The 27,678-nt window shown below is 34.5% G+C and overlaps 1 protein-coding gene across 1 annotated transcript in view; it reads left to right on the plus strand.

Annotated features, from left to right (window-relative positions):
- The window catches only part of LOC127858384 (zinc finger E-box-binding homeobox protein zag-1-like), a 98,604-nt gene extending 92,179 nt beyond the window's left edge, over positions 1-6,425 (plus strand). Inside the window, exon 5 of the mRNA XM_052395492.1 lies at positions 6,226-6,425. Coding sequence (XP_052251452.1) covers positions 6,226-6,425 — 200 coding nt within the window. The remainder of the gene's footprint in view (positions 1-6,225) is intronic.
- The last annotated feature ends 21,253 nt before the right edge of the window (positions 6,426-27,678 follow it).

The raw sequence follows: 27,678 nt of genomic DNA on the forward strand, positions 1-27,678 counted from the left end.
ACATTTATTTGATAGAAATCTGGTTCCATCGCCATCGTCTGGTTATGGGTGAAGATCTGGACTAATACATTGAATGAATATACGAACGTTGACGAGTGACGTCACGCGCACCTGCTAAATGACCCGATTTTCTACTGGAGGGCAAAACGCGCATATACAAAAGGTCTATCTCAATATCTATCTCATAGCACTGCCTTGATAAAATCAACGTTTTTGTTGATAATCATGCATAATATCAAATATAATTTTACTTATTATGTCTGAAAAGACATAAGCATGCAAGGATCTTTATTTTTGAATAATATTGTTATTATTTGTTTTTACTTCAAACGAACTCGGGAGTGGAAATCCATTTAAGAGCAAGTACGGTATATGGTTACCACAAAATTTCTCTACTTGCACTTCTTTGCGACCATTTGAAGTTAAAACAAGTCTCAGAAATTGTAATTCTTTCAGAATAAAATAGATTTAATGAACGAAAACAATTGAGGATAAAGACAAACAACAAATAGATAGATTTTATCTTAGCAACATATGCATGTAGTAACCTTTATATGTCTAAAAAAAACTAACCTTGTTACACATTAAATAAATTTTATCGATTGATGTAATTGATTTATTTAATTGAGACACCAGTTTTGACACTCTGTGTTGCAGCATAGGTGTTAAATTGCATCTTTGTTCATCACAAATCGATTATCTCGTTATGATCGGAGACCGTCCAGACAAAGACAACAGGGTGTCATAAACCAAGGCACATTGGGTCCATGCCATAAACCACATGTTGCAGACGATTGTCTGTTCATTAAACACAATTCATGATACCTCCATGACATCTCTTGGCATTTTGAGAAATCATTAAAGCCAAATTTTAAAGCAAAAAAGAAAAGTTGCTTCAACAAAATATTTCAACATTACAAAATGACGAAATCTGTCAAAAATGGATTAACAGGAACAAGTGCATTATATTAGCCAGTTAATTGAATCATTATAATACAGTGTTCAATAAATATAATTTTAACATATTGTGCAGTATTACTGCTACGTAATTAAGGGATCCGCCAAATGTAAACTTCGCTAGTACGTGTAAAGATTTTACGTTACTTCAGTGTACACAATACCATCATGAAAAGAAGCTATCACAATATGGTAAAAAATACTTGCGTTAAAGAAATGAAATTTATAATGTGTTAATAATAGAATGCTAGACTTTAAATTATCACTAATTATCACTAGCACGGACTCTATATGACAATTTACGCACCGTGTCACTAGTAAAGAGATTTCAATATACATGCAAAGACAATTCAATTTGCATAATATGCAGGGTTTTTTCCGCGTTTGTATGATAAAATTTATTAACATTGGCATTCAATGTTAACGAAACGAAAATTTATTGATTGGAAAAGTATATACCGTTAACCATAACATTTAAAATTTTAATGTATTCCGTTTTTGGCTTTGTTTGATAATTGATTAAATGCACCTCTTACAAGCTGATGAAAAAAACAACCTATCCATACCACTAATAATTATTATCAAATTAGTAAGTGTTTTATTATTGTTGCAATATCATTTATTAAAGTCTTACTATCAGAAACAATAAGGCAATTTCATTGTTTTGTTTTGTGGGATTGTCAGTATTTAGTATTCCCACCACGTTTACTCTGATGCTTATAACTACATTGTTTTTATGAAGAGGGATCGATATATATATGTGAATATACATTTATTGGTACTAAATATAATATATTAGCACTATTTTTTTTTAGACATTCATTTTTATTTCGCATTTGTTATCAAAATATTGACGAAACAAAAGCCCTTTATACATGCTTTACGTTACTGTAACCAGTGTTTTTGCCCTCCAGTCAATGCGCATGCGCGGAAATATCGAAATGTAAACAATAACAATCAACGTTCGTATATGGATGGAGCACTGAATGTACCTATGGGTGAAGATCTGGACTAATACACTGAATGTACATATGGGCAGCTGATGCGTAGTTCTTAATTGAGGGAAATGAAATTCATTGAAGACAGACGCACACAACTTGAAGATAAACTTTTCCTTTTGATTGATTATGCTATGTAACACGACGCTTTCAAAGTCCACATACACATTTAATAAACAAGATATTTTATACTTATGAAAATATACAGGACTCCCGTATTTCTCCGACTGTCGGAGTGTCCACCATCTCTCTTAGCTTATACAGAATATGATGACCTTTATACATTGAAACATCAGACAAAAGCAGGTCATATGCATGGGGAAAAGCGCAAATTAAACAGGAAGTGTTCAGCAAATTAATCATGTATTGTAAACTAGAAATGACATTGAAGTATGGGGATTGAATTTTTCCAATATTATATACTTGTGTTTATTAGAAACTGATTAAACTAATTTTTAAATTGACCACGGGTCATATCATGAACTTATTTTTATTAGCTCGGCTTTTTTCAGAGAAAACCCGAGGTATTGTCATAGCCAGCTCATGGTCCGCCGTCTGGTGTCTGCCGTCCGGCGTCTGCCGTGCTAAAACCTTAACATTGGCTCTAAAATCAAAGTGCTTTCTCCAACAACTTTGAAACTTCATATTTAGATGCACCTTGATGAGTTCTAAACAACACACCCATTTTTGGGTTACTAGGTCAAAGGTCAAGGTCACTGTGACCTCTAAAATAATAATCTGACAAGCTTTCATTTATTCAAAACTGCACCCGCAGCCGAGCGTTGGCACCCATTATGCAGTGCTCTTGTTGTTAATAAAAGATTAACTCAAATGTTAAGAAGATTAGGTTATTATGTCACATGGCGATTCAGGCTAATACACTGGCTGTATATATGGGTGGTGATGCATGCTTATACTCTGAATGCAAATGTTGGAGGCAATTTTGGCTAATGCACTGAATTCGCATATAGTAGGGAATTCAGGCTAATACACTGAACGTACACATAGATGGTTATTAGGGCTAATACACTGAATGTACACATGGATGGTTATTCAGGCTAATACACTGAATGTACACATAGATGGTTATTAGGGCTAATACACTGAATGTACACATAGATCGTTATTAGGGCTAATACACTGAACGTACACATGGATGGTTATTCAGGCTAATACACAGAATGTACATATTGACTGTGATGATCTGAACATTTGATTGTTCCAAGCCTAGCCTGTATCATATACCTGCTGCCATTACAGACTCACACTGTGATGAATGTGGATTCAAATAAATATATATTATTTCATGCAACATTTTGTACTGTTAACCATGTGTTATATGGATTTTTTTCTAGAAAGTTGTACTTATTTTCATTAAATAAAACAAGTATAAACCTATAAATCCTTTCATATTTGAAAATAATTTGTTGTTTATACAGAGATTACTCTATAGGGGAAGTAAACGATGCGAGGAATTTGCATTTGAAGCAACCTGTTATGAACTTCAAGTTGTGTTGATTCACTGAAATTTAGTTTTAGTAAAATATATAGTGGACTTGTCTGTGTTCAAACATGCATGGTGGGGACATCAGTGTGCGTGGTGGGGACATCAAAATATGCGTTGTGGGGACATCAGTGTTTGTGACACATTTCTTGTTTTTAACTTTGTGAAATTTGCAAATAGCTTAGCCATTGCATCAGTATGTGTTTCCAGTTATGACATCCAAAACAGATCGGATATAGGCTAAAATAAAAAAGTTTATGTGACATCAGTCAAAGTTTGTCTGGTGAGTGGACTACTATAAAGGATACAATTATTAAGTGTGTTGATATTAACATCATTGAAACTTGCTGACAATATTTGTTTATAGAGAATCGGTACACTTATGCCGATTTAGTGTAACTGTGCAACATGTATAGCGTTTAACTACTTCTTAAGTAATTGTAACTTAAATAACATTTTAATTGTTATAATTATGATCATGTTGATGAAATAGATTTTCTTGAATTGTTGGTGTTGATTTTAGTGTACAGCCCTGATATGATAGGACATCATTACAGTAGCAATCTCAGGTCTGAATACACCACTTGTTCATCATGAAAATCAACATAGCATCCAATACCTTTTCTTAACCCTTAACCACTTAGAACCACTTTGAACCTAGAAAATAAAATTGGATTAATGGCCTCTCTTACCACATTCAAGTTTTTAAGACATCATTTGTAGCTGTTAGATACTAATAAGCAGCAAACAGCATAACACTTGAACAGACTGCGAGTGAACAGACTGCTAGGCACTGGTAAATACTGGTTACATAAAGCCATGTTCACTTTTTTAGCGGGTAAGGGTTAAAAAGATGAAAGGTCTGGAATTTGATGATAAATATTTAAGACAAATTAAGGGGAATGATACCAGATGACCTTATGTCTCTCATCTATTTTTTCATTGTTTTTCATTCATTTTACATGACTTGTGTGTATGCAAATGAAACTCGTAAGATGAATGTGGACATTTGCTTACTAGGTGGTTTTTGTTGACTTACAATGCCAATATGGTAGTTTAATACTCAATCCTTACAGAAACTTGAATGTAAGTAGTAATCATGGGGCAAGTTAATGGCAAATATAGTTTAGTATTTTCAAATGTCTGTTAAGAAAAGCTCAAGAAATGACACTCTGTCCGACAATCTCTCAAAACTTGCTAGACCAAAATAAAATTTGCCGAACCAATAATTTTTAAATGATAATAAAATAATAATATTTGTTAATATATTATTACATTATACATCTAAAAGCAGTTGTTTAGTTAGACATATACTAAACTTTGATGTGATAACATGCATAATGACAATAAAATCATATTTTATATTGTTCATGTTACACTCATAAACCAAATCAATAATGTTGTTGTTGTATCATTCTGTAGTATATCGTGAGTTTCAAAGTGATAAAGGTTATTGTAAACACTATAACAATGGTTTGCATGCAGGATTATTTTCACGAATTGCAGCTGTTTTAAATTGGGCATGTTAGAAAATGGACTTCAGTGAACGGACATTGTAATGGATAGCACAATTTGGTTACGTAAAACTGTGACAACTGTGTGATTTATTTACATTATAGTCATCCATAAGTTTTAGCGACTTGATTTCACTTTGTTTATATTTGAACTAGAAAATAATATAGCAAGGCTGTGTTACTATATATATAGGATCTTGCATGAGTGGTCGTTCATGTGCCGAGTTTTTATCTCTATTTAGATTACTAGTTTAATAAATTCAATACAAAATGACCACGAATTTAAGATTCTATTTATAACATGACCAACAAATTTTCTTCTTATTTTATGCTCTTTTCACCGTTTATTCAGATTGTAAAAGAGTTTAACCGAAGAAATTCACTGGAATAATGACGTCATTTCGTCACAAAAATGACGTTATTTCACAGTTATATAAATAGTGTAATAACACCCGTGTAATAAACAAAATTGAGCATTACGTTATTTCACTCCTGGAGCGTAGGTCATGTTATAATACGTTTTTCTCATTTGCATATATGATTAAATCTTTCAAAAAGTGGTGTTTGAACCCATTTCTTTGTGGACTTAAAACTTGTGAGTCTTGTCTGTTGGAACGACAGTATGTAGAGTCTTTAAGTTTATTCACGAAGGTTTCAGCGGCTTGAGATAATAGGAACGCCCTCGTATGTCCATCAGCTTGTCTTTCGTTTCCGCTTTAGATTGCATATTGAGTCTTATTCTAATAAAACTGGACTTAAAATGAAATCGCGTTAAGTGTCAATCCAGATTTGCCTGTCCGTACAGGCTAATCTGGGATGACATTTACCGATTTTATAGATTTTTTTTAAAGGAAGTCTTTTCTAAAACGAAAATCAAGTGAAGGCTGAAAGTGTTTTACCTTATTTACATGTGCAGTCCACATTGGCCAATCATGGACAAGACTCCGTTTAAACTGGATATTCGCTTAAAAGAAACTTCCTTTAAACAAATTGACCATAAAATCGAAAAGCGTTATACTTGATAAGCCTGTGCGAACTTACCATGCTATTTTTAAAAGACAATTATGCAACTGCATCAAGACATTTTTTCCAGGGTGAGGTTCATTAAAAATGTTTGATGTTTTCACTTTTTCTTGACAATGCAGCTCTTTTAAATGATCCTATATTCCTATATTCCTTAAACTTGTATTACATTTAGTCCATATTTATAGTCAGTATTCTCCTTTCAAGCACTTTTTCTTTACACTTTCAGTGATGGGAAGTCGACAGCCGGTTGAGTGTCCGGTATGTGGGAAGGTACTGGCCTCCAAGTGGAACCTCAAGCTTCACATGGGAACTCACACGGGCATCAAGGATCACGAGTGTGTCTTGTGCAGGAAACGGTTCTTCAGGAAAGACACGCTCAAATGTCACATGGTCACTCACATGACCGGACCGACTGCTAATACCTAGGTACCGTTATATATGTACACATGCTAATACCTAAGTACCGTTATATATGTACACATGCTAATACCTAGGTACCGTTATATATGTACACCTGCTAATACCTAAGTACTGTTATATATGTACACATGCTAATACATAAGTACCGTTATATATGTACACCTGCTAATACCTAGGTACCGTTACATATGTTCACATTCTAATACCTAACTACCGTTATATATGTACACCTGCTAATACCTAGGTACCGTTATATATGTACATCTGCTAATACCTAAGTACCGTTATATATGTACACCTGCTAATACCTAACTACCGTTATATATGTACACCTGCTAATACCTAGGTACTGTTATATATATACACCTGCTAACACCTAGGTACCGTTATATATGTACACCTGCTAATACCTAGGTACCGTTATATATGAACACATGCTAAAACCTAGGTATGTCATAACTTGAACATGTCAAAAGATACCTGTCTCTATGATGTCTTAACAAATAAAAGACTTGCATGAATTACCACACATGACTATTTGATGGCTTAAAAATAAGAGACTTACATGAAGTACCATGCATGTCTATTTGATGGCTTAACAAATAAGAGACTTGCATGAATTACCTTACATGACTATTTGATGGCTTAAAAATAAGAGACTTACATGAAGTACCATGCATGAATTACCTTACATGTCTATTTGATGGTTTAAAAATAAGAGACTTACATGAAGTACCATTCATGTCTATTTGATGGCTTAACCCATTTATGCCTAGTGTCTAGAAAAAAGGCCTTGGCAAACAGCGTAGACCCAGATGAGACGCCGCATGATGCAGCGTCTCATCAGGGTCTGCGCTGTTTGCTTAAAGGAATTTCTGTAAGAAATATTCTAAATATAGAAAAAAATATAATAAACATCCCTTTTTTGGAAATAAATTGATCCAATTTAGAAGGATGGGAGAGTCCACTAGGCATAAATGGGTTAAAAATAAGAGACTTACATGAAGTACCATACATGCCTATTTGATGGCAAGTGCTGTTGAGTAGTGATCTAAAATTAACCCTTTGCATGCTGGGAAAAATTGTCGTCTGCTAAAATGTTGTCTGCTGAATTTCTAAAATTAGCATTTTCTTCGATTTTTTCAAAGAATACTATCAGAATAGCAAACAGTTTGGATCCTGATGAGACGCCACGTTCTGTGGCGTCTAATCTGGATCCAAGCTGTTTGCAAAGGCATTCAAAATTCGGTTCCAGCACTGAAAGAGTTTACGCATGAAAACACATCCGACTTTGGTCTAAATATACATGAAGACCTTATAATTGGGATCCAGTACATAAGTGATGCGGTTAAGTGGTTTCGGGTTTAAAACGATACATGTAATTTTTATTGCCAAAACGTATATCAATTGACTGGTTTAAATCTTTAAAGCTTCCTAATGCACTTCAGGCAATCGGGTTGTGCGTGCAACAAGACCTTTGCCGACAAGTATGTCCTGTAAAAGCACAAGAAGATCCACACTGGTGCTCGGGACTTCTCCTGCCACATCTGCGGTCGCAAGTTCAGGTGGAAGAACAACCTACAGTCTCATATTATCATTCATTTGGACCACAAAAAGGACCCTAACCATATCCACAAACAAAAGTCTTAAATCTGCCATAATACTGTAAAATCATTTTTATTTGTAGACATGAAAGTGTGTTGGATAAAACATTACCTTTTTATGGGCACATAAATTTGCGGATTTCTGATTTTGAAAAAAAGAGGACTTTGTGTCAGTCATTGTACAGTTTGACCACTTACCGGTAAAAGAAGCTGAAGTCTCATATGAATAAACACTAAAGCTACACACACGTTTTAGCTTTTGACTCCGATGTTTAAACCATAATACTAATTGTACTATTATCACAACGAACATGCTCGATTCCATGATGTCTATGATGCTCGATGTAAACTCTTCTCTAATTGGTGTATTCAAGGGAAAATTGATCCCCTCAATCCTTCTGTTAGACGCATAGCGGATTTTCTCATCTATCTTTTTGATGATAAGATATTTTCTCTTAGCTACATCAAAAGATATAGATCTATGATTTCGCATACATTGGCATTTACTAAATCATCACAAGTCTGTGCTGATCCAGCGATTTCGGAACTGATTCGATCTATGGAACTTAAACGTCCTGTTTCTCGTACACTTGCGCCTAAATGGGATTTGGCTTGTGTTCTTGATTCTCTAGATCAAGCTTCTTTACAGTTTCTATCTTGGAAGACAGTTTTCCTTCTTACTATGGCTTCAGCCAAAAGGACAAGTGAAATTCATGCCTTGTCTATCGAGGATGGTCATCTTCGTTTTTATTCCTCAGATGGATTTGTAACTTTATTGTCAGCAAGGATTCCTTGCTAAATACCAACTCCCCTCTATGGCTTCTAACCCTTCGAAGTTCCAAGTCTTTCTATTACTTGTGGACATGAAGATGATGATAGACTTCTTTGTCCAGTCAGGGGATTAAAATTCTATCTTAAAAGAGTAAAGTCTATTCGAGGTTCTCGTAAGATACTTTTCATTCCGTTAAAAGGGGGAATGTGTCTGCGGCTTCGATTTCTCGTTGGGTAGCCTCGACTATTTAGAAGGCGTATTCATCTCTCTCATCTAGGGATTTATCCCTTTTTAAGATCAGACCGCATGAATTAAGAGCTCTTTCGGCTTCGTGGACGTATATTAATAATGTTCCACTTTCTGAAGTGCTTCAAGCTGCTTTCTGGAGGAATCCGACCACCTTTTCCTCATTCTATCTTCGTTCTCTTGAGTGTCAACGGACAATTTATATATGTTGGGTCCTCTTGTGGTTGCTCAAACGGTAGTTTCTTCCATGGAGTAAATGTACTGGTCCTATTCAGAAACTAAGTACAATTCTGTACTAACGAAGATTGTATGAGGACACATTTCTACTATCTCTGGCTGAAAAACCTGATAATGGGTTTTTGTTGTGATGTGAAAATATAACGAGAACCTCCCGCCACAGCTACAAAATCAGCTAGGGATAGCAGGTATGTATTTATGACATTAAAACAAATTTTCTTAAAATAAAATTCATTTTAATTATTAAATACTTACCTGCTATCGGTAAGTCCCACCTCCCAACCCCGCTCATCGTTTTATATTTTCATAATTGTATGAAAAGTAAGATGAGTTACGGTTCTTGATTTCCGGTTAGGTTACATTGTACTATGTTTAACCTGAATCAGTTTTCAGTAGAAGAGGTGGGCGAATTCCGGCACTTGAAGATTTCTGGAGAAGCTAACCCACCTAGAAAGGTATAGCGATGTTCAACACTAGGATCAACTGTTATGTGATGTTTTCCTGACAAACATCCCAAACCTTCAAATATTTTTGGAAATTTATGTTCTATGTCCTTTGGTACCGATTTCTTCTGATTTATTGTATTGATCCGCTGCACGAGATTCAATTCAGAACATGTCTCTGCTCCCAGTATTGTTTCAGGATTTTTCATTTGAACTTGAAATTTTACATTGTTCTGTTCATTTTTAACTTTTACCGGTAATGTTACCTGCCCGATTTCAGCACGGTTTTGTTGACTTTCAATTTGTACCCAAGGCCTACTTTGTTAAATGTTTCTTCTGACATAACGTTACACTTGGCCCCTGTATCTAGTTGTAATTTTATTGGTTTCGTGTTTATTTCTGCATCAACCAGCCAATCTGAATTCATGGAATTTATATTGTAAGTCTCTCCACTTAACTCGATTACCATACCGACATTCATTGCATCTGAATCGGAAGATTGTGAAGTATAAACTAGCTGATGAACACCTTTCCCGTATTTCTTCTTATATGGTTGTTCATGAATTTTACTTCTACATTTCCTAGCATAATGATCCATCTTACCACATTTGTTGCATTTCTGACCAATTGCTGTGCAATTTTCATTTGAAGAATGATCCTGTGATTTTCCACATCTAGTGCACTCTTTGTTTTTTTCATATTTATCATGTTTTTCATATTTGTCATGTTTTTCATATTTGTCATGTTTTTCATATTTTGGTTTAAACTTCACCCTTTTTCCGAAATGACATTCATGGATCCTGCTGCTTTTGACGCACTTTGCATTGTCTGTGATGCACTTTGCATTGTCTGTGATTGTGTCTTCGCTATTTCATAGGATATGACAATATCAACCGTCTTAGTAAGAGTTAAATCTGAGCCAACACAAATTAACTTTTCTCTGGCTTTGTTGCTCTTGACCCAAAACACGATGCGGTCCCTAACCATTTCCTCCGGATAAGGATATGCACAGTCCCTAACCAATGTATGAAATTCGGTGACGAACTGGTCGAATGTCCCGTCTGCTTGCACTCGACTCTGAAACTTGTGTCTATTGAATACAATATTCGTTCGTGGTTTCACGTGTGCCTCGAATCTTTCAAAGTACGTTTTAAATTTCTTCTTCTCATCGGCGGTCAGTGTCCAAGTTTCATATATTGTTTTGCCCTTGTCCCCGTCCCATATCATTAGATAAGCACATTTTTCCTCCTCTTCTTTAATCTTTAGAGGGCCATCAAAGACAAAATTTTCGTGGGTGACAAACCTCTTCCATGCCGTTTTAAGGGCGGAAGACTCCCATTTAATTATGGGCGCAGAACAGCTCAATCACTCTATTATGGACTACGGATTCGTTTTATTTCTGACACCATGTTATATTATCACAACGAACATGCCCGATTCCATTTGATGACGTTTTAATCAATTAGCGTTACTTGACGCTTGGATACGTAGATAGTTTATATGAGCTTCTCAAAGACCTCGACTTAGAAAGCAGACTGGCTAAAACTCTATCGAATAGAGGTATGCATATAAATTTTAACATCGTCTATATGAATATACGACACTAATTAAATGGATTAGGGTCATACCATTTTTGGAACTTATTTGCTGTATTAAACAATGATGTTGACACTTAATTTGTAAAAATAATTTTAAAAATTGTTCAACAATGGCATATATAGTTACATGCAATATTCTTGTATATATTTAAGTACGGTGTGTGTTGGTGTGTCTATTTTTAGCTCCATTGGCCAGAGGTGCTGTGTCCGTCGTGCATGCGTGCGTCCGTGCGTGCGTGCGTGCGTTAACTTTTTCTTTAAACATCTCCTAAACTACAAGTCCAATTCTGAAAGAAAACTTCTCACAAATGTTCCTTGGGTGAACCTATTACAAATTTGTTCAAATTATGCCCCTAGGGTCAAATTTGACCCCGCCCCGGGCAACAATAAATTGAACATATGCTTATATAAAGCCTATGTTGTGCAAACTTTAAAAATCTACTTGTCCATAACCATTGGGCCTAGTGCTTCCACATTTGGTATGTAGTGACATTTAATAGTTCTCTGTTTTGTTTGTTCAAGTTATGCCCCTGGGGTCAAATTTGACCCTGCCCCGGGGGTCACAAAAATGAACATATGCTTATATAAAGCCTATTTTGTGCAAGCTTTAAAACAATTATTGTCCATAACCGTAGGGTCTAGGGCTACCAAATTTGGTATTTAGTGACATCTAATATTTCTCTACTTAGTTTGTTCAAATTATGCCCCTGGTGTCAAATTTGATCCTGCCCCGGGGGTCACAAAAATGAACATACGCTTATATAAAGCCTCTTTTGTGCAAACTTTAAAACTCTTCCTGTCCATAACCATTGGGCCTAGGGCTACCAAATTTGGTATGTAGTGACATCTTATAGGTCTCTACCAAGTTTGCTCAAATTATGCCCCTGAGGCCAAATTTATCCCTTGAAGGCTCCCATTAAAAAGTTGTTCAAGAAAATTGGATTCGTCAAAAAACATGGCCACATGAAGTCGTTGAACTTTGCATGTTTATGCGTTTTTGCTATTTATTCATTATGGGGTGAATAAACTATTTTCTTTTCAAACTAAAAGTTTATTAAAATAAACTTCGAATAACTTTTAAATTATAAGAGATATATGCATGCATGTCGAGCATGAAAGGTAGACCAACATGTTAACTATCCATAAATGTCAACCCTTTATCAAACGACACATTTTGGACTGCCCCAAATTAAAAAGAGATTGCAGACGAGAAATAATATTGTAAAGGACTATTTATAAATTGACTGGGTGGGGTAGAAAGCATCGTGATGAAAGGAGAAATTGCTCATCATGAGCAATTTCTCCTTTTTGAAACCGGAAGTCCTGTTTACAAAACGAAAACAAACTCTTCAGAAGGAGTTATGGTCTATTGGAAGGTCGAGAATGGCATTTGGTACTTAATCATCCCATATCTACAAAGAAATTAAATGTATAAGCTTTTTTGCCGTTAATATGATAATCCATCAGTTTAAAAGCACGATCGAAAACATTTCTGCATATGCGCGGACCAGTCTAATACGTTGTTTGCATAATTAGTTCTAAGGTCACAACAACAACAACTACAAACCTACAAGCATGCATGGGAATCAAGTCTTTTTGCATCCGTTTGTAGACATTATCTTTACTTTTTAAAGCATGGGAGATGTTTATCAATAAAAAATCTATCAATACATGTAAGCAGATGTACAACTATTTATTTTATTTTTTGGAAATGTTTATCCATCGGAAATTGGGTCACGAAGCTGTGGGAAAAAATGTCGATTTTGTTGTTTTCTTCTGATTTTCTTGTAAACATTAGATACAACCCTGTCATTTAGTGCGATTTTAGACCAGATGGTGACTGCTTACAAAGGAATTGAAGTAAGAACATGTGTTATGCATGTTTTTCTTATAAATTGAAAAAGTCGGGTTTTATATAAATATGTACGAAAGTGACCATATATCCGGACAAAAATATTTCGGATGACATGTTAATTTCATGTCTTTTTTAGCTCACCTGATTGCTCAGGTGAGCTTTTGTGACCGTTCTTTGTCCGTCGTACGTCCGTCCGTCCGTCCGTTAACATTTGTTCGTAAACACTCTAGAGGCCACATTTATTGTCCGATCTTCATGAAACTTGGTCAGAAGCTTCGTCCCAATGAAATCTCGGTCGAGTTCGAAACTGGGTCGTGCCGGGTCAAAAACTAGGTCACTAAAAAAGAAAAAAACTTGTAAACACTGTAGAAGTCACATTTCATGCCCAATCTTCATGTAACTTTGTCAAAATGTTTGTCTTAATGATCAGTTGGTTGAGTTCAAAAGTGGCTCCGGTCCGTTGAAAAACATGGCCGCCAGTGGGCGGGGCAGTTTTCCTTATATGGTTATAGAGAAACCTTGTAAACACTCTAGAAGTCACAATATTTGCCCAATAATCATGAAAGTTAATCAAAACATTGGTTTTATTGATATGTCGGACGAGTTCGAAAATGGTCCAGATCGGTGAAAAAACATGGGCATTTTTCTCTATATGTATATAATGAAAACATGTGAACACTCTAGAAGTCACATTTTTTGCCCAATTTACATGAAATTTGTTCAGAACATTTGTTTCCTTGATACGAGAGTTGAGTTGTAAAATGGTTCCGGTCAGTTGAATAACATGGCTGCCGGGGGGGGGGGGGTTTCTTATATTTATATAGTAAAAAAAGCTTGTGAACACTCTAGAAGTCACATTTTTTGCCCAATCATCATGAAACTTGGTGAATGGATTTGTTTTATATATAGCCTAATTATCGTGAAACTTAGTAAATACATCGGTTTTATTGATTTCTTGGACAAGTTGGAAAATGGCTAAGATCGGGGAAACACACTTTTTAGCTCACCTGATTGCTCAGGTGAGGTTTTAGGATTGGTCGTTGTCCGCTGTCCGTCTGTCCACATTTGGTTTGTAAACACTCTAGCATTCGCATTTCTCAAGCATTCTTTATCAAAGTTGCTGAAAGATCTCAGTCAAGTTTGATGATGAGCAAAATCACATAATTAATGCGATAATTATTGCCCTTTTGTCCAAATTTTCATTATATTATCCAAAATCCTTGTAAGCAAAGTTTGATGTTTGGGGGGTCAACTCAAAATATAGGTCACCATTTAAAATCTTACAAAAACAAAAACACTCCCTACGCCAGAGTTTTGGTTCAATTATGATGAAACTTGACCAGGATGTTTGTCTGGTCAATATCTAGGTCATGTTATTAGGTAATGATTGAATGAACCGACTCCTCTCAGGTGAGCGAACTAGAGCCATCTTGGCCCTCTTGTTGTAGTGTTTAAACCAATTTAATAATATCTTATTGACTTTAAAAACACAACTTCCATGAACATAATTATTTCAAAAGAAGTCAATATATGATACTGCACGGTAAACTCAAACTTTGTGTCCAAGAGAAGGTGTTGGAATTAATGAATTGCAATGTTCTTAACTATCGTGTATGCTGCTTTTTAATTGCTAATGACTCGTTTTTCCATTTGTGAATCGTGACTCACGAATTGTGGATATGATTGTCAATTGCTCAACGATCCATATATATTTCTGACCATTTTATAATGTTCTTAATATAAGTTATGAATTGATCTTAGAAGTCAAATGTATTACCTAATTAAATACATTTATAAATATAAATAAATAATCTTTAGATTATCATAATATTCTCAGGCCTATTGGTCTTCGGGATGTGTGGGTTGTTAATTATATTTTGAGGTGATTGTTTACAAAGAAAGATGCTACTAATGTATTTGTTATAAATGTGTGAAAGGCTCTAAGAAGGAACCAGAGATTATTAACCCTTTACCAAAACAAAACAGGATTTTACGGGTTTGTAGCTGACTACTTTATAAATAATTCTGATAAAAGGAGAAATTGCTCAAGGTGAGCAATTTATCCTTTTATCACAGAGAAAGTCACATGCTTGAGTACATTTCAACCCATGCGTATTGCACGCTTTTTTTCGCATAAAAACAGTGGAGCGATACAGGGTCATCATGGCCCTCTTGTTTCTGTTTGAAATGTTATAGCATTCTGTGTATGTTGGTCTCCAACAAATTCACGAACTCATAATTGACATAATGCAAACCTGCAATTCTTTTTTTTTTTAATTTCATGTAATTATGTTTGTCATGCTTTCTAAATGTTGATTAAAACCAATTTGTTTATCTCTTATTATTAATTATTATTAATTACTGTATGCATTATTACACATGCAAATATAAACTTAGAAAGTGTTTTTTTATGCAAAATTTAAGTTTAGAAGAACATCAAGATGCTGGTTTCTTCAGCTTTTTTTACTAATAACCAAACACATCGAAGATATTTGTTGATTTTAATGAACGAGCGTGTTATCTTTTCATCAGTAGTCGTGTAAATATTATTTATATACATTTTTTGCTATTGTACAATCAATTGGTACATTTACTCAAGCTTCATAACAGTGCGAGTATTTTGAGAGAGCTTCGCAACAGTGCGTGAATTTAGATGTCATTCAGTTGAAATTATATAATCAAAAGTAACAGCTGTTATGGGACAATATGTGTTCGTTTCTGCGCAGTTGTTGCTTAATTATATTATTATATCGAATTGCATCTTTTTCACAATGCCTAACTTTTCAAATGTTTTAAATTTGTCAGGTAGCCAGAGTGCAGTGATCAAATAGTATCATTTCGATCGACCTGGCGTGGAATGATCAAGATCGACCTGGCGTGGAATGATCAAGTCGAAAATGATTGGTATTCTGCACTCATTCAGAACTTATTCTTCGAATCACAAATTTGATATGTTGGTACCTGCACTGTAAATTTTGCTCACATTGCTCGCCACCAAATAAAAATTGATGTTTTTGTCAGGATTTTTGACAATTTAGTATATTATCTGCTAGTTTTGATTTAATTGCTATGCACAGGGTGATCTAGACGAAACAAACGCTAACCGTTCATAAATCTTGACCTATATAAATTACTTATAAAACCAGTAAGTATGGCAAAAAAGATTAACGCATATTTAGAAACTTGTTTTTTAATAATAATATTAATGCCATAGATTATTCATTATCAACTAATTATGATAACCATATTAATAACATCTCCTGTATATAAAAATAATATAAAAAATAAAATATAAAAAATATATATTTATAATATAGGATTCCGGAGATTATCGATGTGTCACGGTTGAATATACCCGAGATTTATCTTAAGGAGTCTACAGATTATCGATGTGTACGATTGGTTGGATCCTAAAGCGTCGCGAACGCTGTATCAGACACAAATACACTGAAGCCCATGCCAACCATGTGCAAATAGATATTTGTGCTGCTGTGGTAAGGACGTAAAATGGAAGGCTGGCATATTGTTATGTTTTCTATTGTTCAAGTGTTCGTTTGTTTGCAGACTTCAGGTAAGATTAAAGTTTCTTGTATCCATGCTAAAACAAAATTATCATCTCAATTTATTAAAGTAATATAAAATATTTTATTCTGAGAAAGCATTAACAATTAAGCAAACAATTGGATAAATTCGCTTGAGTCGTAATGAAGACTATCAATTAACCATACTATGATAACGCAATATGCGTCCAAACTTCTGTTATATGTCCATATACAGTTGTGCTTAAATTTAACAATATTACATTATAAAAATTATTCATGTGTATTACATGATAGGCAAATTTGACCTTGCGTTAATCGTCCCGAGAAGTGAACATTTTAAATGGACTGTGCTCACTTAATGGGCCCAATGTTGGTTGTGATAAAATGTTAAACTGTATACATAAACACATACACGGAAATGTAATAAAAATAGTGTGCCCATTCTGAAAAAATGCAAACACATCAATATGTTATTTGGGTATTATTGTTTGCCTAAATGTGATCGTTACTTGTAGAGGAAATCTTAATCACCAAAGATATTAAGAAAGCTCAGTGACTTGCTTACACGAAGGTCACCAGATCATTTATGTAGTATCAACCTTTCGATAGAGGTGTCCTTAAAAAATAAATGATAGGCGATTGATACCCGCACCCAAACGGGCGCGAACGGACGACGTAAAAGATTTGATTTAACAAAAACTCTACTTGCAATACATGAGTAAAGTTCGCTGGCTTGTTTGTTCACCTTTGTCTTATTTTCAAGGAGGCGAACGTACATGATGAACAGGTAGGATTTAGGCAATATTTCAATGTCTATGAAGTAAATATGGCGACATTTATGTTCACCCATTTGTGTTTATTAAACAGCCGCTGTTAACGTTGCACTTGGTAAGCCTTCCTACCAGACGGATACCCTTGACGATTATTTCGCATGGACCGGGGCCGACCGTGCCGTTGACGGGAACACGTCACCTGACTTAAATTCGGGAATGTCTTGCACCCACACGATGTCGTACAACGTCGCATGGTGGGTTAATCTCTAGCAGATATTCCTCATCCATAGTGTCAAGATTTTCAACAGGAATGAAGCTGAAGGTGTGTTCCTTTAATTTTTGTAAATCTTTTGTTGTACTTACTCGTTCGTTGTGTAAAGCGTTATAGTCAGTATTTTTATGTTGTTAGAAAATTTAAGACCGGTCTTTAGTTGCTTTAGAATTGATGGTCTAGCATAGAATTTTCCGTATGAGAATCTTGTTTATGTTTCGGAAAAATACCGTTGTTGGTTGTGCATGTCTACACAACCCTCTGCTTCGTGCATATATGCATTCAATCAGATACCTCTAGTGTTTGACAATAATAAAGAACCCTTTCACTTTTGTTATTGCTGATGCAATCTGGCATTTATCTGGTATAAATATGTACTTTTTCACGTGTATGTACCTTGATAATACGATTCACATATTAAGGACTAGTCTATTAAAAAAAACCGACCTCAAATTCATATCCCGAATTAAATCACCTGATTATTAAATAAACAATCAACAAACGACCCAGGACAATTTATACGGACGTTTTGGCACAGCGATTGTAAAGTAAATGTTAATGTTTGAAGTAAAATAAAACTTTTATAATAGTAATGCATTTTCGTTAAAAGCGCTTCTGATCAAAGTAGTTAGAATGCGAGGTTATGCATTTTCTTTAAAATGAAGTGCTTAAATTAAATTGAACTGATAAAATATTATAATGCAAATGTGTATTGTTGGATTTGTATTGTCAATCGAATCTACACTTTCAGTTATATTAAGTGGTTTCATTTTTAAAAGCGGTTGTGTTGGTGTTTAAATATCACTGTTGCTGTATTCCTTAATTGTTACTAAGTTCTTACTCTGACTTAGATTGAACTTAAAAACCACATTGTTCAATTTATGTCCCGCGGTTGTATTTTATTCAGATATAGGAAATCCTACCGATCAAAAACAATCAATAAGTATGATTTGAAATACAAAAAAATAATACAAAAATAGATTTATTCCGATAATTAATTGTAACATTAAATAGGATATAACAAAAGTAATGATGTCAATGGATTGAATGGAATGAGAAGTTCGCCGTGGCGTAATTGATAAGGTGTCCGCCTAGCGATCAGGAGGTCACGGGTTCGATCCCCACTCGGGGAGCGTTCTCAAGATCTTCCTCTACTCCTATAAATATGAGGTCGGTATACATCGACCTCATATCGTTAAACGTCATTTTGCAATAGCATAGTTCCGACATGAATTAATGTCGGAAGCTTTAACGGCTGCAAATTCATATAAACGCGCAGAATAATCATGCAAAAAATATTTGACATAACATATAAACATTATTTTACTAATTGCATTAGAAGAATGTTTATACAAACTTAGAAGTAATGATATTCATGGCCTGAAAACGCTACCACTGTTCAAATTCCATATTGTTGCCATAAAGCACTGTGTAAATTGAAAGTTGCATAGTGTTACGTCATTGGTCGGTTATACATACCTTGTTTCTCTATGCATAGTATTCGATTTAGACGAAATAATTGTGTACGTGGAACGTCATATTAGTTTTCTATGAAACTTTCATCTTACCGTGTGTGTTTATTGACGTTATTAATTATGTTATACTTACTTTTTGTATTTCATTAAAAACTATAAAGTGTAGCCCTTTTTGTTAACTGTTTTAGGAAAAGATTCGCGCATTAAGACATGGAAAATTGTTAAAGCGACACATTCATTGTAAACAATATTTAATGAAACATTTATTTTTGGTATTAATAAATTTTATTGACGTGTTAAATTCGATACTTGTAAAGGTGTTAGTCGTTAACAAGATGTCGCTGATATTGTCAATTTCACGAGATCAACGACCAAAATACGAAACGCTCGTACGCACACAACCACAAATGCACAGATACACACACGCACTTACGCACACATAGACAGTCGCACACACGCGCAATTTGTGTTAAATGCAATCGTTAGAGACAATCAAGGATTACATTATTTCGCCTCTTTTATTTCTGGTGGAAAATCAAATGAGAGCATTAAGTGATCGGAACTTTTCACGCGCTAAAATGTGCGCGGATACAAGCGAAGATATGCTGAATGGTATGTATTCGAAGCATATAGAGATATCGAGATTGTAAGTTAAAAAAAGTCATTACTTGTTGATTTTTAGCGATACTAATTAAAACATTTGTAATAAACATATTATTAAACCTTTCATATGAATATTTCAATATCAGTATTGGTGTAGGTCAAACTGATTAATTGGTTAAATACGCAACCGTCACTGGATTCCCGTCAGAAATAAAGAGTTGTTGCCACTCGACGCATGACTTTTCTGAGCCCGGGACATATCGACAGGCGGCAGTTGCGATCGGGCGTTTTAATTGTACTTTTAGACTGTTGGCACGATAACGCTGATGTACTTATTTCTGTTTTGTGAGAACAACATTGTTTCAATGCCGAAGGTAAATCGGAAAATTGCCGACCGATGTGAACTCTTCGTCGTGGAATAGGATGGGCGGTTATTCAGGCAACGGGTCTTTTTGTTTTGATATGCGCGGCTCGGTAGATTTACATTACGTTATTGCCTTTTTCCATTCAATTAAATTTATTTTCGCATAATATTCTTCACGGCGATCGCATAGTTTTTTCAAGGGCGCCATCCGGTACTCCGGCTGCTTTTGTCACATGCTTTTAAGCAGCAACAGCCGTCGATCACTTTGGAACCCATATATGGAATCTATATTCATGTATTTACTTTGCCCTGTATAATTGACCGTATTCAGAACTCCGCTAATGCTAAGGTACAAACATCGATATCGAAAAAAGCAGTTTTATTGAACTCTGAATAACTACTATTAAATGGCGACAATATAATACCTTTAAGATCGACCGTCACTCGTTATAATCAGCACAAAGTCTTCTTTGTGTATATATGCGCTTATATGGCTACACCAAGAAAATGTGAACACTATCGCATGATTTGTTTTGGCTTAAAATAAACTATAACTGAATATATTGATTAACAACAGAAATAATAATAAATGGATATAACGTTTCTTCCAGGTACAGCTGAGTGTCGTAACAAGCTCGTGATCGCCTTGCCAGAGTCGGCTTTGAAACCAACATGTAGGGATAGGTTCCTGTCAGAAACGCGTCGGACTCACATATCATTCATAGTTATTGACGCTCGATTGGTCATTGTCGGCTCGGGTACTCTACTTACATGTAACCCGGGTACTCTTAAGTATACTGTAATGTACCCCGGGTATGGCAAATATACTAACAGGTACCGGCCAATTTAGACTGTTGTATTTTCGCCTATGTCGTAAAACGCGCTACGGAAAACGAAACAAAATTATCTTAAAAAAGACTTTCTCATAATGCTTTTTTATCAGGAGTTTCGATAATATAGAGGCCATTTTACAGAATATTAACATAAATACGAACATAATTAATTTGAAAGAAAAAGCCGTCTACGACAAATTTAGCGTTTGAATTCCCGGGTTTGTTTTAGTATACTACCGGTATTCAAAATTTGCTAAGGTTCACTTTTTATATTATGTGTAATTTGTAGTTCATCCCTAGATAGATTCAGCCAGCGTCACGCATTAATGATAAATCAATATATTAAACTAATATAAAAATCACACATTATAATATCAAATCCTGCAAAATAACAATTTAAATTAAATTAAATTAAAGATAATGTGAAAATAAAATGTGATCCTTAGCAAATTTTGAGTAGTATATATTGCCCGTACCCGGGGTTTATTTAAGTATACTTAAAAGTACCCGGGGTACATTTAAGTAGTATTCAAGCCGACAATGACCAATCGAGCGTTATTGACAAGGCGCATTGTATTTCTGAATAAGGTGAAGTATTCAGATCCGAATATCAGCAACTGTGCCAGCTGGGGAGCCTCGTTTTGGATTTAACAGCCGCAAGCATACTAAAAGTGAAAAAACTTATTTTTGAAGTCTCGCAATTATACGCCATGATCACAGACATAACATTGATATTTGCATTTAGTGTAGGAAACTGGAAAGAAGGGAGTATGAACAAGAGTTGAAATGGTTGGTAAAACATCTAAACGAGAAAGGGGAAATTATCTAAAGGATTTTCGTATAGTGTAGGTTAATTAATACAGAGTCATAGACTGTTGTCGCTTTTAAGGAACTATTCGATTATCAGTATTGTGTTTCGAGTATTATTTTATCATGGGCCTCGTATGGCGTATTGGATCGAAATAAACACCTACCATATATTCTTTTAAAAATGTGATATTTAGTATTATTCCTTGTTGCTATCAAACAGATGTTTTATTAAAGGATACATTTGATAACGTTGTACAAATAATTAATGATGTATACAACTGCTAGTTTTCACATACACATAAAGGTTTCACTAATTTAAAGAGTACAGAAAGCTAAAAAAGTGATTTGGTTTGTTGTACAGCAACAATTAGTTATGTGTAACCTATGCAAAAAAAAATAATTTCGTTCAAGATAATTCATGGTAAATTTATAAACGACAAATACACTTTGTGTGTTGTGTATGTTTATTTTCAAAATGTGCAAAAGTGGTTTTACAGCACAATTTGTACACATTTAAGAGGTAATCGTTCAGATATATGTCTAACTAATGATAATTGTATGCATTAAGAAACATTTAAAGCGAGTATATACGATTTTGCAAATATTAATGAATTTATATAAAATGTGTAAAAAAACTTATTATATATATATATATTTCAATATAAAAAAAAATAAAAGCTCAGAAGAACATGTGTCGAAAAATGCGAAATAAGCCAGATATTTTATTCTGAAATCGAAAACGTCTGTACAGTCGAATTCGCCAGCATGTATATCATGCATGTACGATGTGAATCTAAACTTAGTTTAACGGTTCATTTTAAATTCCTGACTATATATTCATACGACACACGAACACTAACTCTGATCCTAATAAAAAGACGAATGATTCGGTTATTGTAGGAAAATATGTTCGTCCCTATCGGCTAGGGGCGCTAATTTGTCTTTGCTGCATTTTATGAAATTCGTATTTAATGTATATTTTTTGTTAACTATTTTGTGTTGAAATCGGTAGATTACGTCTAATCATTTGGACTAGATCTTCCTCCAAAGACACCGAGTACTGGTTCTAGGCCGAGGAAACGGACTCGAGAGCGTGTCTATAAGCCTGAGGATTTTGATGCAATCGAGCTAAATAGGGTTGAAACTAATAGATTTCAATGGTAAAAGTGATGTATGCAGCAAATTTGTAAAAAAAAGTATAAAATGTATTTGCAGACGTTGTTAGTAGAACACATTCTGCAGATATTAATATCATAATTGCAGTTTTTTTTACGTACGAATTATTATTTATACCTAAACCGCCAATGATAAGTGTGCTATGTTAAAAACGAATTATTTAGTTTTATACCTATCAACCGTTACATTCCTCAAATACTCCACTGATCAGATATCTGATCATTCCTGCATGGTAACTATATCAGTTATTGCTTTTTATCATTGACGCATGAATATTTTATGACTTATGCACTCATCTGTGCTCTAGGAAAAATAAATTTGAACGGTTATGTTATACATTAATATTCGCATATGATAACTCTAGGTCAATTTACTGTTATTTTCTATACAAAAACCCATGAACCGAGGTCATTGTTATTTGTACTTCATGTAACTTAGCGGAAACAAGACTATTGCAAAGCAATATATGTCCCCTACCGGTTCTACCATTGTCAGAAATTCCACCATTGTCTGATTTTTTTTAATTTGTTTCCATAGCAACCAGAAGTTTTGACGTAGGAACAAAATGAAATGACGTGCATAATGCACATATTGCCATCTATCCATGTTTCAAGTTTCATGAAAAAATATTAAGAACTTTGAAGGTTATCGCAGGATCCAGAAAAAACACCATTTTCAGCAGCATTTTTAGTCTATTTGTTGCCATAGTAACCATAATTTTTGACGTAGGAACAAAATGAAAGGACGTGCATAATGTCCATATTGACATCTATCTATGTTTTAAGTTTCATGAAAAAAAATGAAGAACTTTTAAAGTTATCGCAGGATCCAGAAAAAACACCATTTTCAGCAGTATTTCTAGACTATTTGTTGCCATAGCAACCATAATTTTTGACGTAGGAACAAAATGAAATGACGTGCATAATGTCCATATTGCCATCTATCCATGTTACAAGTTTCATGAAAAAAATATTAACTTTGAAAGTTATCGCAGGATCAAGAAAAGTGTGACAGACTGACGCAGTCTTCTCTGCGTTTCGAATAACAATTGGTACTTCTAATCACACGGCCGCTAACATTTTCTTTCTTATACATGTATTTCAGGTCGTAGACTTACAAACGTCGAGCTTTACGTCTGGATTTCAGAGCGCGGCGTTCAATCGCGTGAAGGATTTAGACCGGGGGAAGTCGGTGTTTCACACACGTTTGAGCTAGCTACACTGGTGTACGGTCAGTGGATACGAATCACACGTAACCCTCCTTTCGAGTATCTTTCTCTCTGTTAGGTGGTGGTGGAAGGTGTTCCATATTCGTTAGGAAACGGTTTGTTGGACAATGTGTTAATATTTAGTGCATTTACAAAAGAATAATTGTCTCAGTTTCGTATTAAAAACAACCGAAGGTGTATGCATCTGGTCGGCGTTGTAACAGTGTCAGTACGGTAAAAGCCCAAACCGTTTATGTCAAGTTTTATTTGATAATACATGTGTGAACTAATAAGTGCTTAGAAGACAGCAAATAAAAGACAATCAAATCGTGTTCGTACATGTAGAAACACAGTATATTATTAATGTTCATAAATGTTTTACATGATCTTATTCTTCAGGCATTCATTTCTCGGTCTTTCAAGGATATGTTCACACTGGTACTGCAATGGACACATCCAAGAAGGTCGGGTCAAATCTCGTCTGCGCATCAAGGTGTTCCATTTCAAACAACTGCATCAGTATCCACTTCAACCCAGCGACATTGACCTGTTCGATTCCTTGGCATTCGAGAAAGGAGACATCGAAAATGACGTCTGTGTTGTCAACAGTATTGCCATAACAAATAATTCAAGGGCACAGTTGTATGGGGCATAGACAGTGAAACAGACTTTCATGTTTTTCAAAGCCAAGCTAAGCAAATTAGAAACAAAAATATATTCAAACAAAACAAATGCGATATCTATGAACAAAATTAGCTGCACAAAAACAAGACCAATCTTTTTATATCACTAAATCATTTGAGTCATTTCAAACAGTCGGCACAGGACAAACGCCAGAGATACAGCACAAAACATGCAAAAACGCACCTAAATCCTTAAATTCTGTCACCGCCATGGAACGTTCATTGAAAATAATTCTGGATGTAAACCTGGTATAAGTTTACTCTCCAAACCCTTATACATGAACATGACCAAACCCTTATACATGAACATGGTCAAACCCTTATACATGAACACGGCCAAACCCTTATACATGAACATGGCCAAACCCTTATACATGAACATGGCCAAACCCTTATACATGAACATGGCCAAACCCTTATACATGAAGATGGCCAAACCCTTTTTGAAAAAAACACACCCTGTAAATGTTAATACTCATGGGCAAATTGAAATTATTGTACCATCAAAACAAAACTGTTTTTTTTTCAAATTATATTTTGAGAATATTCAGTGTAAGTAATAAACGTTAAACAACGTAAAATTTATGATTGTTTATTAGATAAATAACAAACTTTTGCTGCTGTGATGCGTTGCTAATAAACCAGTGGGACTATGAAAGTCGCGATTTAGTTCATACCAGTCATTGTTGTGTTTTTACCGATAAACAGCGATAAATACATTAAAAAAGTAATTCTGATACAAAATGTAAACATTGAAAATATTGAATACACATTAAATGTAAAATCAAGTTCACCATCCTATATCATGTACCCCATATTTTTCGTACATCAAGGGCGTGAAATAATCACACAATACACGTGTTACCTTCATACTTATACACATGTATGTTACAACACATGAGTAATATGGTTTAACTGGCTAATTGAAAGAATGACGTACGAATTATTGTTGTTATGTGTTGTTTTTCATTTGTTATTTAAGCTTTGAAGTACAGTATAGACATTTGGTCCCAGACTTGAAATAAAAGACCACATACTTTAAATTAGACATTATATTTTTTCTTTGTTTCGTCTTTTTATGTTCGTGTGTTTACATATCAGTAATGGTAAATATGCAACATAATTGCGAATCCCAACTTTGATGACTTTTCTAATCGTGTACTGTTTTTGTAAAGATATTTTGACGATAAATTCATGGAAAACGCGGGCGTTTTTTACGTGTGAACGCCTTTATTTTCAGTAATTCAAATTAATTGTTTACACACTGAATTCTTCGATTTGTTGGCGGTATTTTTGTTACGATATTCAGGAAAACCCGATGTTTAAAAATTTGCACGCATCTGCTAGATAAAGATTCTCAAAATGTTGTGAAAGTCATTTAAATATATATATATATATATATACATGAAGTCTTTTGTTCTACACATAAGATTCTTATATGTACCGTAAGCTTTATATGCAGATCATTTTGTAGAATATTTCTATTTAAAAATGTGCACTATCTTTACATGTTGTGTATACTGTGAAATCTTTTCTTATACCGCTATAGTAAAGCTAGAAACATTTCCAATTTGGTCGATGCTATTTATGTCTTTAACTTCGTGTATATTACTGAAATGGCATTTTCTTATCTCTGATTGAATTACTATATTGTGTTATTTTGGAAATTTTAGCTCACCTGAGTATAAAGCGCTAATGGTGAGCTATTGTGATTACCTTATGTCCGGCATCCGTCGTCGAACGGTCTCCGGTATGCGTCGTCAACCTTCAGCTCGTTACCTCTCTAGGTGCTATATATGTCATCCGATCTTTATAAAACATGGTCGGAATGTTTATCTAGACAATATGAAGACCGAATCTGGATCGTGTGTCTCAAACCTTGGGCATCAGGTCAAATGTTAGAAAATCGTGTAACAACTATAGAGGGCATATCAATGACTCAATCTAAATACAACTTGTTCAGAATGTTTATCTTTTCGTTTCGTTCGTCCAACACCAAGGTCACCAGGTATAATCTTATTGTAACATTGTTACCATTCTAAAGGCCACATTTATAACTATTTATAAAACTTTGATAGAGTGTTTCTTTACAATATATTGGCTTAGTTTGAATCCATGTTACGTGAGTTCAAAAACTTTGTCAATATGACCAATCATATAAATACGTTGTGACTACTCTGAAAAAATACATTGTGACTACTCTGGAAAACTATTGTTTACACGAATTGATAAAAAAGTCACAATGTTTATCTTGACCAAATATTTCCTAGTATGAATCTATGTTATGCGCGTTCGATCACAGGTCATGTATAACAAAAAGCTTATTATCACTCTAGAAAAACATTTATCACTCGATCTTGGTATCACTTGGACAAATGTTTATCTTAACATTTTGTAAAACTGAGTTCAAATCCTGGTCTCGTGTGTCTCAAAAGTAGGTCATCAGATCAAATCTTAGAAAAAACCTTGAAACCACTCTAGAGGCCACCTTTATTATTCAACCATGATTGAACTTGGGAATAATTCATATTTCAGCAATACATAGAACGATTTGTAATCTGTGCCACGTGCGTTAAACTAGCTCACCAAGCAAATGTTTATATCATTCTACAATTAACATTAATGACTAGCTTGCTAAAATCAGTCAGATTTTTATCTTGACAATATCTAATTATAGTTTGAATCTGGGTCTTATGAGTCTGAAAACTAAACACCATAAAGAATGAAAAAAACACGCACTATGTTATCAAACTAACGCTACATTCAT

This window comes from Dreissena polymorpha, chromosome 14 (genome assembly GCF_020536995.1).
Source record: "Dreissena polymorpha isolate Duluth1 chromosome 14, UMN_Dpol_1.0, whole genome shotgun sequence".
Taxonomy (NCBI): domain Eukaryota; kingdom Metazoa; phylum Mollusca; class Bivalvia; order Myida; family Dreissenidae; genus Dreissena; species Dreissena polymorpha.